Source organism: Leptidea sinapis, chromosome Z (assembly GCF_905404315.1).
Source record: "Leptidea sinapis chromosome Z, ilLepSina1.1, whole genome shotgun sequence".
NCBI classification, from domain to species: Eukaryota; Metazoa; Arthropoda; class Insecta; order Lepidoptera; family Pieridae; genus Leptidea; species Leptidea sinapis.
This window is the reverse complement of record NC_066312.1, coordinates 5,511,361-5,530,239: the sequence shown is the minus strand read 5'-3', so window position 1 is coordinate 5,530,239 and position 18,879 is coordinate 5,511,361. Positions and strand designations below refer to the sequence as shown.

At 34.4% G+C, this 18,879-nt stretch overlaps 1 protein-coding gene across 1 annotated transcript; it reads left to right on the top strand.

Annotated features, from left to right (window-relative positions):
* Positions 1 to 498: 498 nt before the first annotated feature.
* LOC126978667 (uncharacterized) lies at positions 499 to 18,277 on the top strand. Its single transcript, XM_050827662.1, has 7 exons — positions 499 to 841; positions 6,737 to 6,896; positions 7,242 to 7,321; positions 7,773 to 7,991; positions 14,769 to 14,867; positions 15,131 to 15,237; positions 18,101 to 18,277. Exons 1-7 carry the CDS (start codon positions 770 to 772, stop codon positions 18,102 to 18,104), a joined length of 741 nt encoding a protein of 246 aa, XP_050683619.1. The 5' UTR covers positions 499 to 769; the 3' UTR covers positions 18,105 to 18,277.
* The last annotated feature ends 602 nt before the right edge of the window (positions 18,278 to 18,879 follow it).

The window sequence follows — 18,879 nt, the reverse complement described above, 5'->3', positions numbered from 1 at the left end:
TGGTTATGAGTAATTTAAAAGTTTCAAGAAGTCTGGAATTGTTATTTTAAATAATTAATTTCATTTTTTTTTGTCATTCAATTAAAATTACTTATAAATTAGTGTACATTTAAACAACTATTTGAATTATTTCAGTAATTATGTTGAAGTATTTTTAATGTTTTTATGTTTATATTATTTTATTTTATATTCAGTAGCGGTCCGTAACTCATAAGTTCGGTTTACTTATAATAAATGTGATTTATTATAAGTAAACCAAAATTATTCGGCATCGAAGATTTTATAGTGGATTTTTATTGAAGACTACACTTACATAGGACCCTACCCTACATTGGTTACCCCTTCAAAAGAACACATTATATAATAAAAGTAAACACATTATTTAATAAAAGTGAATTGAAGAATATAGACGACATCTAACGTTGGATCAATGCCATCAGCGGAAGTCTTCGATCACAGTGTTCTCAAGGATTCCAGATTTTTCGTCATGACGTTCCAGTAAAGTATCAGAAGTTATTCAGAAGAAGTCCAGTCATGAACGTCGGGGTAGCCACTCTCACTGCGGAAATGGAGAAAATAAACGCGTGTCTCTCAAATATCGAACGATCCCAATCCAGACTACAGCGACCCAGGTCATAGTTACGCAGTATTCGGGACTCTTCAAGGTCGCTGTCAAAGCGATGCGTCCCGGTGCACCCGACTGGTTGTGCAGCTACCACTTCAGGTACCGACACCGTGCTCATAAGTGCATCCCGCCGTGCGCGAGGAAATGAAGCCCCAGTCCCAGTGCAGCAGCTACCCAGCCGGAAAACTAGCGCGGGAGGAACAGACAAAGGTGGAGGTCTGTACCATAACACCGTGCAGCCGTCTTATCGTAACAGATTTAAATTCTAGTTTAAGATTTTTAGTTGATACCGGTGGCAATGTTTTGAAACTATCTTACCAGTGTCCAAAAACCATTAATGAATAACCGCAATCAGATTTTAAGTTATAAGCTGCTAGCGGTGCAGAAATTGCAACTTATTGCGTTAAATCTTTACTTTTAAATCTTAATTTAAGAAGACCGTACCTTTGGGAATTTATTTTAACAGATGTTAAACAGCCCATTATATTCGCGGATTTTAAACGCTATATAAGCTTTTAGCTTTTTAAAATAATTAATAGATCCAACTACTAATGTGTATGTTTTAAGTTATCTATATAGACTATACTTATAATAAATCTGTAGAGATCAAATTTCTGCACAAAGAGAAAATTATTAAAACCGAGTCAGGGGGATTTAAGAAGGGAAATAGATGTTTTTTTAATTTATTCTTTCTCTGTCTGTTTGTACGGGCTAATCTCTGAAACTATTCCACCGATTTAATTGAAATTTTGCATGAAAATACCTCACGTCCTCGGTCAACATCTTAGATACTTTTCATCCCGGAAATTTAAAGAGTTCCCTTAGGAAAGTTAAAAACCTAAAGCTACTTATATAGCGTAGTACACTACAACTTATGCACATAATTTAATAAAGTTTGGCATGTTGATACCTCCTATTGCTGGTAAAATATTAAATACTTTTCATCCCGGAAAATTAAAGAGTTCCCGTGTGAATGTTAAAAAAGTAAAGTTACTTATAAAGCATAGTACACAACAACTTCAGTACATAATTTAATAAAATATGGCATGTTGATACCTTATATTGTCGGTCAACACTTTAAATACCTTTCATCCCAGAAAGTTAAAGAGTTCCCGTGGGATAGTTAATAAACTAAAGTAACTTATATAGCTTAGAGCACAACAACTCATGCCCCTAATTTAGTAAGATTTGGCATATTGATACCTTTTATTGCCGGTCAACACTTTAAATACTTTTCATCCCAGAAAATCAAAGAGATCCCGTGAGATAGTTAAAAAACTAAAGTTAATTATATTGCTTAGTGCACATCAACTTATGCACATAATTAAAAAAAAATGAAATTGCACCTTATTTTGCCAATCAACATCTTGGATACTTTTAATCCTGTAAAATTAAAGATTTCCCGCGGGAACGTTAAAAATGTATAGTTTCATATATAGCTTAGTACACATCAATTTAAGCACCTTATTTAGTAAAATATGACAAGTTGATACCTTAAATTGCCGGTAAAACAATGTGTATTACAAAATTTACAAATCCCATAACGACATTAGTGATGGGTTCTCGCGGGAAACTAAAACACTACAAAAACATTGTCCAGCATAGCGTCATTCATATCAAATCAATTGTGTGTGACGGACGTCATATCTACTTGAGGCAAAGAGTGAGAACGACAAGTCCTTTAGGTCAGACATACTAAAATAGGTACATCGATACATACTAATTATACAACTTAATCATACAACCCTGTGAAAATCTCAGCCCAACCTTCTGGCTTTCCAAAAAGTATCTGCTAATATTAAAAAAACGAAAGTTTGTTAGAATGTATAGACGTTTGGATGTAGTTTGTTGCTCTTTCACGTGAAATCTACTTTATGTATTTTATTGAAACTTTACAGTAATATAACTTACATGCCAGAATAACACTTGCATAACAGATATTTATAGTGGACATATCTTGTCTATACTACATTATTTGAACAAATATTTGAATAGTTATGACGATGACGATAAACAATCGAGTGCGCGATTTTGTTGTGCAGTCCGGTGGCAGGCGGTGGGACGGGCATGCGGGTGGAGTTATTAATTTTAAGCGCCTGCAGGTCCAATTAAATTGCTTTTTAAATGACTATCAAGAAATTGCAGGGTCAAACCTTAAAAAAAGCAGGTATACATTTGGGCATGCCATGTTTTTTCTACGGCCAACTCTACGTGACTTGTATTCACGCGTTTCTAAATCGCAAAATCTGCATGTTTATGCTGACTGAAATACATCGTTTAACATAATTTAGGAGGACATAGGGGTATATTGCAGTATCTACCTATAACTTTTGCATCGTATACATACATCCGTACTTATCTATCCTAACAAACTATAGTTGTTCGAACACTTACATCTGCCTGCGTCCCGAATAGCAGAATAATATAACTTCATTGAAAAATTTACGAAAAAATAAAAAACTTTCTTTCATTTAAAATCATTATCACAATTTTCTAGAGGGTAATCTTTTTTTATGGAGATGGAGGACCAAAGAGGCTACGAGCCACCTGGTTATCTGTAAGTGATGCCGCCCACATTCTCTTGCAACATCAGAGGAATCACAAGAGCATTGCCGGCCTTTATCTCTGGTTTCCTGGTGGAAAGCCAAATTTTTGTGAGTGTCATACATATGCTATATATTAACCCAAAAAATGAAAAGACTTTTTCATAGTATTTGTATTTGTGAAATGCGTCTGGGAAAAACCGTCGAACACTAAAAATAAATTATATGGCAAAACAACGTTTGCCGGGTCAGCTAGTTGGCGAATAAGAAAATACTTCAAAATACGACTTTAATAGAGCCTATCATTGTATTTGTGTTGCCCCTTGCAATATAGAAAAAACCTGCTATTATTACCCGTTTGGACTTTCCGAATTTCCCCGATTCACCTTTGGATCAAGAAACAAAGAACAAGTGACAATTACTTTTTATAAGTGAATTCACGGTCGCCATACAGCATATTAGCGGTAAAGATAATATTATTGTAGTCGATACCTTATCACGTGTAGATACAATTGTATACCCAACTGTGACTTCGACAAACATAGATTTAGATTAGTATGACGCAACATGGGCATAGCGACAATAATGTTAAGTTTAAGAAAATGTATTTACCCAATTGTAGAAAAGGAGTTTTTTGTTGAAGTTTCGAGCAATGTTATTAGGCCTTATTTAACCGAACATTTTAGGAAAATTGCTTTTAATAGTGTTCATAGTTTAAGACATCCAGGTTTACATAAGACCCGAAAGATGGTCTCAAAACAATTTTTTTGGCCTGGTATGAATGTTGATATAGGGAAATGGACTAAAGCATATTCAATGTAAAGGATTAAAAATTTCTCGTCACGTTGTTTCGGATATTGGGAAATTCCTCGAAGTTTCTCGATTCGAGCATATACACGTGGATTTAGTTGGTCGCTTGCCGACAACTCCACAGGCATATAGATATTTATTCACAATTATAGATAGACGTACACACTGGCCCGAGGAATTTCCCGTAAAAGAAATTACTGCAGATATATTGATAAGTATATTTATGAAGGTTGGATAGTTAGGTACTGTTGCCCTGTTCGTTTAACTAGTGATCAAGGACGTCAGTTTGAATAAAATTTATTTTAAAGTTAATGTCGTTTTTAGGTTTTTAAAAGAGCCGTACGACGCCTTACCACCCACAATGTAATGGTGCGGTGGAAAGGTGGCATAGATCATTAAAGGCAGCCCTAATGGCATGAATACTTGATAGTAATAGGTCGTCGATTGAAGAGTGGCCTACGGTTATGTTATGGTTAAGAGCAGCGATTCGGACTGACAGTGGTGTTAGTCCCCATAATTGGCCTTCGGTAAAACTTTACGTTTGCCTGGCGAATTCTATGATAGTTCTACGATAGTACGTCATGGACTATCGTTTAACCATCATGTTATTCGCCAGGCAAACAATGATCCTTATACGGCTTCGTCTTTCAATAACCTATCTATCCTTAGTTTACGCTTACTTACATTTCAATAGCCTATCGACAGATAGCATTGGACTATAACTAGTGATGTAACTATATTGTACATAACTATGGATAGATAGAGTAACCGACAAAGTTCAAACGATTGCGAAACAGAGGTGGCACTGGGCAGGGAACATAGTTCGACGGACAGATGGCCGTTGGGGCAGTAAAGTCCGCAAATGGCGACCAGGAAAAGGAAGACGGCCGTTAGTTTAGTAAGTAATAACCATGAGACTATCTCTTAATATATAACGAGAGATAAAACTAATGCAAAAAATAGTCGTGTATTCGGTTTTACAACATTATAGTCACGTTTTTATTAGAAATGAGGTACATAGATCACTTAAGCCAACGTACGATGGTCCATATACAGTTTTGGAACAAGGACTAAAAGTTTTAAAAATTCAACTTCTAGGTCGAGTCACACGCATTTCAATAGATAGGTTAAAACCAGCGTTTATGATAAATGATGATCCCCGGTTAGAAAATATATTGTTCCACATTCAGTCGAAGTCGGTTCAGCTTGCGCCACCAATAAGTGTAACAAGGAGCGGTCGTGTAATTCGACGACCCGTGCGATTCGCGCTGATTAATATTCAAACAGAATCAGCTATAATATAACATTGTTTTAAATTTATGCATGTTTATATTTTATTGTATTTCAATTAATTATATGTGTTATATTTAAGTTTTTGAGAATAATTTTAAAGGTTCAATATTTCATTTTATGTTTAACATAGAAAAATGATTAATTTAATAATGTGCGGATTTTACATATTTTGTGTTGTGCAAGAGTAGACACATGATCATTAATTATTTTATGCATAGATATTAATATCGCATGCATTGCAATTAAATGTAGGTTAAGTAAATAACTATAATCTATTACATATAAGTAGAAATACTTCTACTTATAAGTCGAAAGACAAAGGTAACAATATGATCACTCAATAAGCATTTTTATACAGTATTATTACCGAGTAGTAATTGTGTATAAATGTTACGACTAAAAATGTATTTTTAACATTTCGTTATTAACTTTGTTTTTTTGTAAAAAAGGGGGGGGGGAGGGTAAAGTGTAGGGACACACCTATGCAAATCTACTTATGGAAGCTATTTGTAAATGTATGCGTGTTCACACTGTGTGAATTATTATTATTTTATATATATATTCCCATCCATTATTATTTTATTTTATATTCCGTAGCGATCCGTAACTCATTTAGTTCGCTTCACTTATAATAAATGTGAATCATATTTTGTATGCAGCACCTTACAAACTAATTTGTTATGTATAATAGTACAGCCATTATAAAATAATGTATTTGATTGAAAAAAAAAGGCAAAAAAAGGGCATTTATTTTATCAAAATTGATTCCTCTAGAATTATATTTGATGTCATTTCTAATATACTAGTACTGCTACCGCTTCGGAATCAAATGGCACTCTGAGAGAGAAGAAGTGGTGCAAGAAACTCTCCCAGCATTCCTTTTTTTTTTGCATTCTGTTCAATAAAAATATACAATATTGTACAGTCATTTCTATCGCTATAAAACAATCATAATCTAGTCCCAGGCTGTCCGATCACTTAGATATTCAGCTGTGGAGTAGTAGGACTTACGACAGAGCCATTTTTTAATAAAACATTTAAATTTATTTATGGATAATGCCTGAACAGTGGCTGGGACTTTATTATAAAAGTGTGTACATTTATCTTAAAGCTATTATGTATCTTATGAAGCCTATTAGAATTAGTTACAAGCAATCCCTTATTTCTAGTGTAATAATAATGAAAATCACTATTAAGAGCAAAAACGTGGTTTTTCTTTGAGACACTGTCTATAACCAAGCTGATATAAAGCACGAACAGGTCTCATTTGCAAATTACCGTTGAGTTTCTTGCATGTTCTTCTTACGAGCACTACTTTTACCCAACATAAGGTTCATTCACGATTCAAAAGCACTATGTTAAAACCTAATTTATAAAGTTTAATTAACTTTGATTGACTTTATTTTTTATATGTGGCAACACAAATTAGTTTTCACCATCAGCTGGTATACTTGGTTGTACACAGATATTGAAGTGTGCCAAGTGTCACGATTGGTACCCGACCTTGTGCCACAGGCCCACGATCGGTGACTGGCACTGCCCGTCCTGCCAACGGAAGCTCAACGAGGTGGTCGAACACGGTGCATCCCAGCAGCCCATGGAGCAGACGTTCAACAGAGACTGGGGTCGCGTAATATATAATAACTCTCTAACAACTCTCAACCATCCTAATTTTCAAAATACTTTTCCATTGTATTTTCCGGAACATCTCGGAAACGGCTGGATGTATGATACATAATTATTAATATTATACAGTCTAAAAATAATTAAGTTTGCAAAGTGTTTAATTAAATTCTTTACTTTAACGTATAATTTAGCGTAATATACATAAACGAATGAAAAAAATATAATTATGTAATTGGGATTCAGATTCAGTATACAATATTAATAAAAATCGTAATGCTCAAATAGTAATACTATAAGAGCCAGTATTTAAATAATAGTATTTAAAAATTAAAATTTCGTTTTAGACATGGAACCAACTCCAAATCAAAGTTTGGAGAGAAGTCCTCAAGGAGAAGGAGAGCATGGAGCAAGTCCTTGGTTTTCTGTAAGTATATTGTCTTGTTTGTGTGTATGTTATGATCTTGTTTGTATGTTTGTTAATATAGTGGAGGTTTGCTCCTATAAGATACCTATAAACGTAAATATTCTCATTGCTACAGATAATTCATAATAACATTGTTTATAGTACTTTTAGGTTAAATAATGTGTATGTTTGTAAGCTGTCGTATTACGCAGTACTATTTCTGTCTCTTGTAAAGAAACAGAAAACAGATGCCAGAGACATATTTTTACGATTGCAGATGTGTTTTGTGATTCGTCGAGTTATTTTACGGAGCCTTGGTCGAGGGAGTATTATCAGCTTACGAGGGTGCTTGAAGTCAAAAGTACTTAATTCAAAACTAAGCAATAAAGTTTATTTAACTTTGACTTAATTTTTTATGTGTGACTACACAAATTACTTTTCACCATTAGCTGGTATACTTGGTTGTACACAGATACGGGAGTGTGCCAAGTGTCACTTAGGGTACCCGAGCTTGTGCAAGAGTCGTGCGGCCACCGAGCTGTCAGTCGTTAGCTCGCACTGTCCGCCCTGCCGGTTTAGGCCCAACGTGATAGTCGCGCCCGATGCAACCCAGCAGCCCATGAATCAGACTCAAAGGTTGAAGAGAAGTCTTCAAGGACAAGGGGAGCATGGAGCTGGTCCTTGTTTTTCTGTAAGTATATTTTCTTATTTGTATGTGTATTATGTTGTTTACATGTATGATATGCTCTTGTTTGTATGTATGTTAATATAGTGGATTTTTGCTTCTATAAGATACCTTTAAACATAAATGTTCTCTTTACTACGACTAATTAATAATAACATTCTTTGTAGTACTTATGGTTTAATAATGTGTATGTTTGTAAGCTGTCTTATTACACAATACTATTTCTGTCTCTTGTAAAGAAACAGAAAACAGATGCAACAGACAGATGTTTTGTTATTTTAAATGCGAAAAAAGGTTAGACGCTGTACTGCGCTGGTATAATTCATAAGTTTTTTACAATCTTGCCAAAACGAGTTACTTAAGTATATTGTTGAAATTATAGTTTGTATGCGTATTGCGATATGTTAACTTGGATAATATTATTGTTATTGGAGACATCGCTGCAAGGAATGCGGGTGCTGGCTGAGCGAGAGAAGTCACTTGACGAGATAAACAATTACATACATGCACTCTATAACGATTAAATAAAAACATCATTCTTAAAAGCACTTTATAGTATCAAGGTTAGACGCGATCAGACTCGTTTAGCAGAAACCTTTACAGGAAATGATGTATCATGAGCAAATGTTATTAGTTTATTACCTATGTCATGGGCTACTTACTATGCGCAACTCGCCGTCTACAGCAGAAAAATAGGAGATTTTGCGTCGTGGAGTCGGCATCTAAATCTGCCGCCCCAAACCCTCAAGGTACTTTATTAAACCTCTGGTGTCACCCATTACCTTGAGGAGAGTCTTCTATGTATGTGGCCGTGTCTTCTGCCTCGGTGCAGGCTCTGCACAATGGACTGTCGGTGACACCTATATCAAACAGATCCTTGTTAAAAGGGTCATGACCAGTTGTTACATGAGTTATTTTACGTAACCGTGAGAGTTTTATCATCTTGCGAGGGTGCTTGATGTCTATTCGAGGTAGATCTTGTTTGATTGTTCCCGCCCAGTGTTTTATATAGAGTAAATGTTGTTATTGATACATACGATTTAAGTAGTTTTATGGCGTTAACCTTTTTAATTTTGGTTCAATTATAATAGTGCTTGCGTTATATATTATTTTTTTCTTGATTTCCTTCGTATGCATTGGGTGAGTCGGTTAATAGCTTAAAACTTTTATCAATAAGATTATTATAACTTTCAACGAGCAATTCTTACACACAATAATATTTGCTTATACATAATCTGAATTTCAAAAAGGGCTCCAATGATTTTAATGAAATTAGTATAGGATTCAATTTAAAAAAATATAGTTTTATCTATAAGTCTATAAGATTATAATACCTCAGGTGGGAATAATAATCGGGCGATCCGGAAACCAGAAGACCCCGATTGGAATCCTGGTGTATCTGGGTCCTATAACATTCATATCCATTTTTTCCAAGTACCGTCCTGAGAAACTATTTATACGGTCTGACCCTGGAGATTATATCGTGGGGGCAAGAGAACCTAAAATAACATAAATGATTGGGAATGAAAGGACCGCCCCTAGATTATTTTATAATAAATTTGTTCAGAAGGAAAAACTTACGCATTCTAACCAGGACACTAACGGGGCACTACAGATTAAATAAACACCTCTCAATGCTACGCCTCAGAGATTTCAGAGTGTGTAGATTGTTTATTGTGTAGTACAGACGAGACCCCGCTACACATCCTTTTTGAATGGGTCCCTTTAATGCGTAGCATCTCCTTGGGAAGTCCAATTCTTAAACCACTTGAGATACGTCAGCTCACTGGAAAAGATATAAACAGAGTCATAAAAAGAATGAATTATAATAATTATCTGTTTCATGTAGGTATGACTGACTGACACACCGATGACTGAGCAGGCCCTGCATGGTGGCAGAAGAAATGGCAGCTCTTGTACTTTGCATTGTCCTCTTGTATCCACTTACCGGGCTCAACATCATAGCACCCAAAACACAATCCCGGAAATCTTTAGGCAAGAGAGGAGATTGCCGAGGTTTCTGGAGGAGTTGGGGTAGCAGTGGCAGTATATTCCGATATATACACATAGAAACAATAGCCCGTATATACCATATTATACCTAGTCTTGCCTTAAATACTGCAACAAAGAGTTGCCATAATTACTTTTACAGTTAGTCAGTGTTAGTTTAATACATAAATATAAAACAATTTAAAATATAAAAAGTTTATTAATTATAATTAATAAAATACATAATACTTACGGATGTTATGTGATACTATCGTCTTTCTTATTACTTGTACTATTATTTTTACAAAGTTTTACGCAACCCGGCAATTTACTTTCAATTATTAGCAAAGTTTAACAATCAATCAATCAATCAATCTAGTTGGAGCGCAGCGGAGACCAATCCTCAATTTAAGTTCTTAACATTTGTTTTGTACATTTTCCAGGATCATTTTTTATTTATTTATTTATTTTATTCAGAAACAAACAGTCATTTATAACTATATTAGCTGAGAAATATTTAGTAAAGTATAGACCTACAGTTTCCTAGATTTTTAAAAACTGCATCATTAATTATTTTATATAACACAAATTCTTAATTATAGACATAAGTTTTGAAGAGTTACATACTATATACATTATTAACCTACAGTTTCTAATTTACAGTTTTTTTTTAATCTACTTTATAGTTTTATTTAAAGCAAACAATATTAACATAAGTTTTGAAGAGTATCATACCTACATTATAGACCTACCGTTTCTTACATTTGTAAAACTACATCATTAATAATTTATTCATATAAAACAAATACGTACTTAATATAAACATCATTTTTGAAAACCAACATATCTTTTTAAAATAACTTAGATTACTATTTTTCACAAAGATACTCCAAAGCAGATTCTTTCAAACTGCTTAGGGATTCACTAAATAAATCTATGTTATTAATACCTTATCATTGTACAACCTGCAAGCACGTCTTATGAATGCGTTTTCTGCGTAGTTTGTGCGACTGCGAGGTATTACAAAAAGAGGCTTGCTCCGGCAAGTTCGTTCGCGACGTTGAGGTACTCTAAAAGACAGTGAGTGCAATAATGGTGGGGAATCGATAATATTATTTATAATTTTCAAAATAATTGATATATCAGTACAATTTTGACGGCAACTTAATAAACATATTTCATGCCTTTTCAGTGAGGTGTCATAATCCATATATATATGTGACCTGTACGATAATCGAGAACTCTTAAAAAATTTTTCTGAACCATTTCTATTTTATTTGCATAGATATTAAAAAATGGATTCCAAACAGAACTAGCAAACTCGAGATGACTGCGAACAAAACTATTAAACAGCACCTTGTACGTCAAAGCTCTCTTAAAGGGCTTTCCTACCCGAAGTATGAAACCTAATTGTTTAAAACCTTTATTTATAATGCTATCTATATGAGGTAGAAAAGTGACTTTAGAATCCATAATTACACCTAGATCACGAATTTGATCAACGTGGGCTAGTTCTTTTTGAAAGAGTTTGTATTGAAATTGTATGGGTTCTCTTTTTCTGCTGAAACTTATAACAAAACACTTATCGGTATTCAAAAAGAGGTTATTTTGATTACAAACTGTCTCGAAATGACTTAAATCACTTTGTAAGATATCATAGTCACCAATATCGCGGATGACTTTAAAATTTTTGTGTCATCGGCATATAAAAGTAAATTGGAACGGTTTACATTTTCTATGACATCATTAAGGTATAATATAAATAACAACGGTCCTAAATGTGATCCTTGTGGAACGTCAGAAGTAATGAGTCTGTACTGAGAGGTATACCCATCCACTGCAACTGCCTGCGACCGATTTTCAATGTACGACTTTATCCAGCGAAAAAGATCCCCGTGTATACCAAGTTGCCAAAGTTTCAAGAGGAGGCGTTCATGAGAAATTTTATCGAATGCTTTGGCAAAATCAGTGTACACGGCATCCACCTGGTAATTATTATCCAAAGCTTCTAAAATAATTTCAGTATACGATAAAAGATTTGTTTCAACACTGCGACCTTTTACAAAACCATGTTGATATATGACGACGTACAGCGGCAGACAGCTGGTCGGTGACAATCTTCTCTAATATCTTGCCTAATTGGCATAATTTGGAGATGGGCCGATACTTCTCAATGTCACAGCTCATTTCTCCTTTCGGTATCGGAGTAACAAGCGCACGTTTCCAAATAGAGGGCACACAACCTTCACGAAGAGACTTCTCAAATAGTAAAGTGATAGGAACAGATAACTCGTGAGAACATTTGTTTATGATAACTGGATGAATACAATCAGGACCGGCTCCCTTATTTATGTTGATTGACTTAAGATATTTATGCACAAGGTCTTTAGTTAAAATTATGGTATTCATGTCAAAAACTGTATTTTTTACTGGTGGAAGATTGTGCAGCTCAATGGTACCAGATTTTTCAAATACAGAGTGGAAGTGTTCGTTAAACTTTATAATACATAACTTGTGGAAGACCACTCCTTGCGGAAATTGACTTCATATAAGACCAGAAGAACTTTGGGTTAGACGTAATTTTATTTTCTGTGGAGATGATGTAATTTTTATAGCATCTACGTTCTAATTTATCAATTCTTTTTCTTATGCATCTAAAACTGTCGTAATCTAATGGATTGCCATATGTCTTCCATAGTTAATGGTACTTTTTCTTTTCTTTCAGTAATCTTATGAGGGGTTTTGTATACCAGGGAGGCTTATTTGAATATGTGCGTAGAGGGCGCTTTGGAACATGCGTGTCTATCAAACGATTTAGAATTTCATAAAAAATTAAAATACACTCCTCCAATGATCGTCTTGAAAATAGCAAAAACCAATCAATCTTAGACAACTCGTTATTAATTTCAGCAAAATTCGAGTAGAAAAACAATGTTTAAGAGTAGGCGCGGGTATAAGAGAGAGTAGGCGAATTGAGTTTAACTCAATTTGTAACGCTTTATGATGTACCACTTCGTTTACAATAGGACAGTCGCTGGTGAGAACACTGCAATTTCTATTGCATAAAATAAGGTCTAACAGCCGCTGATTTGAATTAAAACTAGTATTAAATTGTTGTAGGCCAGTAAAACATAGAAACTCATTTAGTGGCTCCAACCTCGAGTCGGTACCATTGTCAAGACGCATATTATGATTATCCGTGCTAGACCACTGAGCATGTGTTACGTTAAAGTCACCTGTTATAAGAAAAATATCATTAGAATATTCTATAATTAATTGAGTACAAATTTCAAAGAAGTTTTAAAGTGTATCTTTGTACAGAGGCCCATGCGGAATGTAAACACAACAAATATGCAATGATTTGTCTTTGCTGTTATTATTTGGAGACAACAGTATTGTAACCCATACGCAGTCCGGAGGAGGCGCGCGGGGGGCATGGCCAGTTTTGGCGCACAGGCAGATAGTCGCGATTCACCGCCACCATCACTCCTCCACCTCGCTCTAATCCGCTCGCCTGAGCTGATCGATCGCACCGATAAATTAAATATCTATTATCAATGATTGATTGACTGTGAATAAAATCTTTGTGTTTTTGTACGTAATCCTTGTACGTTTTGATAATAACCGCTAATCGTAAAGTTAGACAACATTGACGGAAATAAAATATGTTTACATAAGTGTCTGTGTAATTATTATATAAATTACTATTATAGATGTATTGCGGTACACTTAATTTTAAAACTTGAATCATTTCTGTGAAATAGTGAAAAATGCATGTAGTTAAAGTTTTGTTCTGAAAAATGTTTGTAGGTAAAAAATTTTGTAGTATAGTTTGTAGTTTAAATGAAACATAAAATACCTTTATAGTCGGTGGTTGCAGGTTGAACTCTTAAAATAACGATAACATAACATGATTTACAAAATAATGTAGGATCTACTGTGAATAATAATTTTTCATTTTGTAAAAGCAAACCTATACATCACCCAAAATTCGACCTGACCAAGCAGAAACAAATCGCTTATGTATCTAAGTACATACATTATATTATCAAGAATATTATATAGAGATCCGACTGTTAAAATGTTTATATCTTTTTTTTTTTCACTTAATGACCAACTGCTGATGTTGATGTTCCAACATCCAGATGATTTAATGAGTTTTTGGAAATCTTGATACTTTAACGTTATTTAATTAAACTTCATGATCATAATCATAACAATCTTTCCGTATAATTATTTTTATTTATTTTAAGTTTATTTTAAGAAGGAACACAACTAAAAATGACACGAGTCAGAGAAAAAGTCCCTGGAACTTGAAATCGTTCTTAATTCTACGACCACAACGGTATATTATTTACGTTTATTTAAACAAAACAAAACTTATAACTATATTTACAATACTATCTATGACTAAATAAAATTAAAATGATCATTACGGGGAATCGTACCAAGAATATCGGCAGCATTTCCACGTTGGATAGCTAGGCTGATCGGTTGATCGAAATAGCTGTCAGCGCTTGGGTTTCCAGTAGCCCTATTGAGGCGCGAAGATACTTACTTTGACCATCCTCGCGCCTCTGGGCCTCACGGGCCAACTGTTTCAACACCAATCCAACCTCGAACCTCTTGCACTAATGGAAGTTAGTACAAACTTCGGTAAAAATTCTCCAAATTGAGCTTCAATAAAATACCAGTCTTGTATCAGAATAACAGATCTGTAGCAATTGCCACTCTTGCTACGTGGTTAATCCGGCACTGTGCGTTGTTATTAATAGTAGAATTATCACTCGACAGATACGATGGAATGTACAAGTAAGGGAAGTAGTACCCGTATCTGCTGTGGAGGGACGACCCCAGCCCGGCGCCCTGGAGGCAAGCAAGCAAACCGTTGTAGTGAGTATGCTGCAGTATCTGTCTGTTAGTCCTTGGTGTATATCTGGTGCAGAGTAATGACACCCGCGTGGCGTCTGGAGCCCGGCCGGGCTTGAAAACAGTACTGTCACTATATCTAGTGAGAGGTGGTGAAAATCGAGACAAGAACTGATACTTCAACAAGTCAATGAAGGAGTGCTTTTGATCTATCTGGCACCATTGATGATACGAGATATTATACAGTACAGTAGATATGTTGTTGATTACGAACACTCTTATTTCAGAAGCCAAAAGAAATAAAACAATATTCTTCGCCCAGCTCACCCGACCCGTCGCCCGAACAGCTACCGGAACCAACACCCGGCCCCTCCACGAAATATGGAAACTACAAGTAACTATCACTTATAGACACTTTCCGAAGATGCATGAAATATTTCATTCTAAGTTACAAGTAAAAAATTCAATTAGGTAAGAATATTGTGCTAGTACAATAGGTTTAGTAGATTTGTTCTCTTGTTAGTGAACAGAAAGTTAATGACGGTGGCGTAATAATAATAATATCCTGGCATCCGAAAACCTCATTTCTTTCTGCAAACGTTAATGTTGAAAATTATTATAATAATTAACTAATAATATCATTACTTAAGCAGCGAAAATTATCATACTTCAGAACGGGTTGATTTTACCAATAAATTTAATGCTCTGGCGCCCAACATTAAAATGTTTAAGATAATAATTCACTACACCTTCTTGGAGCTCCAATATTTCCTGTTTCATGTACGATCTTAGACGATCATATTAAATAAATTAAAAACGTTTCACACAGATAACTTAAAATTAATTCTCAAATGGCCTTTTTATTATTTGGTTTTGTTTATTTGTTCCAAAATTTACATACCTCTTAAGGTCCAGCCTGTTATGGAAATTTCCAAAATTACTTGATATGATTGATAGTTTCCTTAAAAATATTTTAGTAATCGTTTTGAATTGCGCATTTTCAGATCATGCATAGTCTCAAGCCTCGTTACCAATATGGTTTTGTGGTTTGGGTACTTGTATTATTTCAGGCGTTGCCTTACCAGCATTCCTATCTTAATTTCATAGTACGCAGCCTTTCGTTACTAGAATAAATTATGTATATATATATATATATATACATATAAATATATCAATCATGTATATATAAGAAGCAACAATGCTTAGCTAAATATTACAAATGTTCAAAGTTTTTGAGACGATTTATAGTGTCAAAAAGTATGGGAAGCACTTCTTAATACGTCAGTCATTGATGATCTTTTGATCATAACTACTGACAGAACAGAGCGTGCTCGTCTTATGGCCACTACTTAAAAAACCGGACTTTTGGTGACGAGCGTTGCATTCTGCGCCGATTTGAACACTACTTGACAATTTCACATTATCAATATGCGTATCAGATGTAAAATTGAATGAACCACATCAATGCCGATGTGGCGTTCAGGTAATATTCAGGGCGTCACAGCTACCCTGCCTAAAATCGGAAGGCCACGTCAGTAGTTACCCCAGCAATAAAGTCATCCACAGGGCATTGCCGCTCTAAATATACCAGCTGTTTTAGAGCCAAATGGTATGTACCCACCGCGATGGCAAGCGTTCTGATGGAATAATATGGTGGGCTGAGCACAGGGAAGGGAACTGGTGGGGAACGCGACTTGCGTTGACACTCTGCCTCCTTCTCATGTCCAAGTATATCAGTGATGCTGAGGCTGCTTCGACTGCTGAAGACAGCAAGGGTCGCAAATATGTCGGTCTTAGTGAGTCTTACCACTTTGTGCCGTTTGGTTTTAGCAATTCATATTGTTTGTGAAAATGTTGCTCAATTGTAAAAAAAATCTCATCCTTAAACAAAATTTTTCTGTGACCTTTCTTTACGTACCACTTCAGTAGTTGTTTAGACTTTACCACCCTATCCTTTTTAAAATTATCAGTAAAGAAATTACCAGTACGTGTCTTATAAGATGCAAGGTGTTCTACTGTACATTACATCAAAATGCTGTACCAACAAAGGTATACAATACGTCGAAACCATTTACCTTTTTTACCAATTATTAAATTTATGCTTTCTTTTTGAGTACTAATGAGATTACTGTCACTTGGCTAGTTTGTAATTTGACATATCTGGATGCACTAGTAGGTTAACTTTATACTTGAAAGATTAACTGTACACCTAATAATAAGTTTTAAATCAACTCATGCTAATAAAAATGCAATATAAATTTATCCAAACAAAACAAATCTTATAATTATATTTACAATACTATGAATACATTAAATTAAAACTATAATTTACCGAGTACAAACCAAGTACAGTAGCAAGAATACTGGCAGCATTTCCACGTTGGATGATCCGTTGATCGAAATAGCTGCCAGCGCTTGGGTTTCCAGTAGCCCTATTGAGGCGCGAAGATACTTACTTTGTACATCCTCCGTGCCTCTGGGCCGCACGGGCCAAGTGTCTGGACACCGTACAGACAAAGATGTTTCTCTTGTCTGTAAGTCTCGAGTAAAGGCATTATGCCGTCATGATGTTTCAAGAGATTGTTGTCATTGATAAGCAGTCGTAGTTTCGAAGAAGTTTGATAAGAGTAAGCTTCAAGGTTATGTGCAGTATTATTAATTACAGTAATTACATTTTTCATTGTGAATTGAATTATCGACATTGCTACGTATACGTCTGCAAATTTTTCCAAATTTTGTTGCTGTCTATCTTTGATGGCAATCTGTAATTAGATTGTCTTTACCATCTTCAAGAACAGTATTTGCCTCTGGGAATGGATTTTGAAAATAAGTATTAACGGAAATGCAAAAACCAAGCAACATGAACGGAGCTTTGATATCGGCATTTGCAGAAAGTTATTTTCTGATACTTTAATTATCTTGCTGTCAATGGCGTGACGGCACAAATGTCCGTTAAATATTCCGGTATGAATATCGTTAATATCATCCATAATAATTTTTTCATATTCGTATGTAATGACAATTTAAATAATTGAAAAAAAAAATTTAAATCGCTTATGCTTGCCGTCTATTCTTGGTAGTTGCATGTGCTCTATCCACCAAAGTTATACATATAGTAACGCAATCTTGCTTTACTATATTACCTACTGCTTTTTTTTGTATATGGTTCAACCAAATGCTAGTTTTCTAAATGACGCACGTACAATTAACAAAATACTTACCTGGAAAAAATAACCATAATTTTTTTTCTCTTACAGATAAGCATTGAACTCTCCAGCAATCAGAGTTTTCTCAAAAAAAATTCTGCAAAATCGTTTATGGATTTGAAGTGTCGGTGAAGAATATTTACCTACAATATTTTAATTATTAAGCTGTTTAATATTTTTACTCATAAGTTTCAATTTTAATGTTAATTTGAATAGTTTTTGATCTAAACGCTGACGAAAAAGTAAAAAAAAAAACAATGTTTAATTCTTAAGCAATGTTTGATCATGTAGTAAGCACGTTTCTGATAGTATGCAATATATCATATGAATATTTAATTTACAAACATAAGTTATTAAATCGTGTTGCATGTTGTATGTAACATACTTTGACAGTTCCATTGAATAATATTAAGTTGATAATAATTATCATTTAAATTCGCCATGTGAACTAAAATTTAATAAAAATAATAAAAGATTGATAATAAAATTACAATACTTACACAGTTTAGTGATTAATTTTGTATCATTCAAGTTTTCTATTATTACGTGTAATTCTATTCTTAATACTTTCTGCTGGTGATATTTTGTACATTTATTTTATTTTTATTTTGGATATTTCCTTAGGAAACTTCATTAATGTTGTAACATCTCGGTGAGCATTAGACTCTAAGTAATTTTAATAATTAATTAAACATTTTGCACGCTCGGTTCAAGCGGAACGTGACAATGAGTCATACATTGTCGTACGGAGTCACTGGAGTTCATCTATTTGTAATACGTTAACACGTTAATAACTACTTATAAAATAGCTATATTATACGGAAATTTAT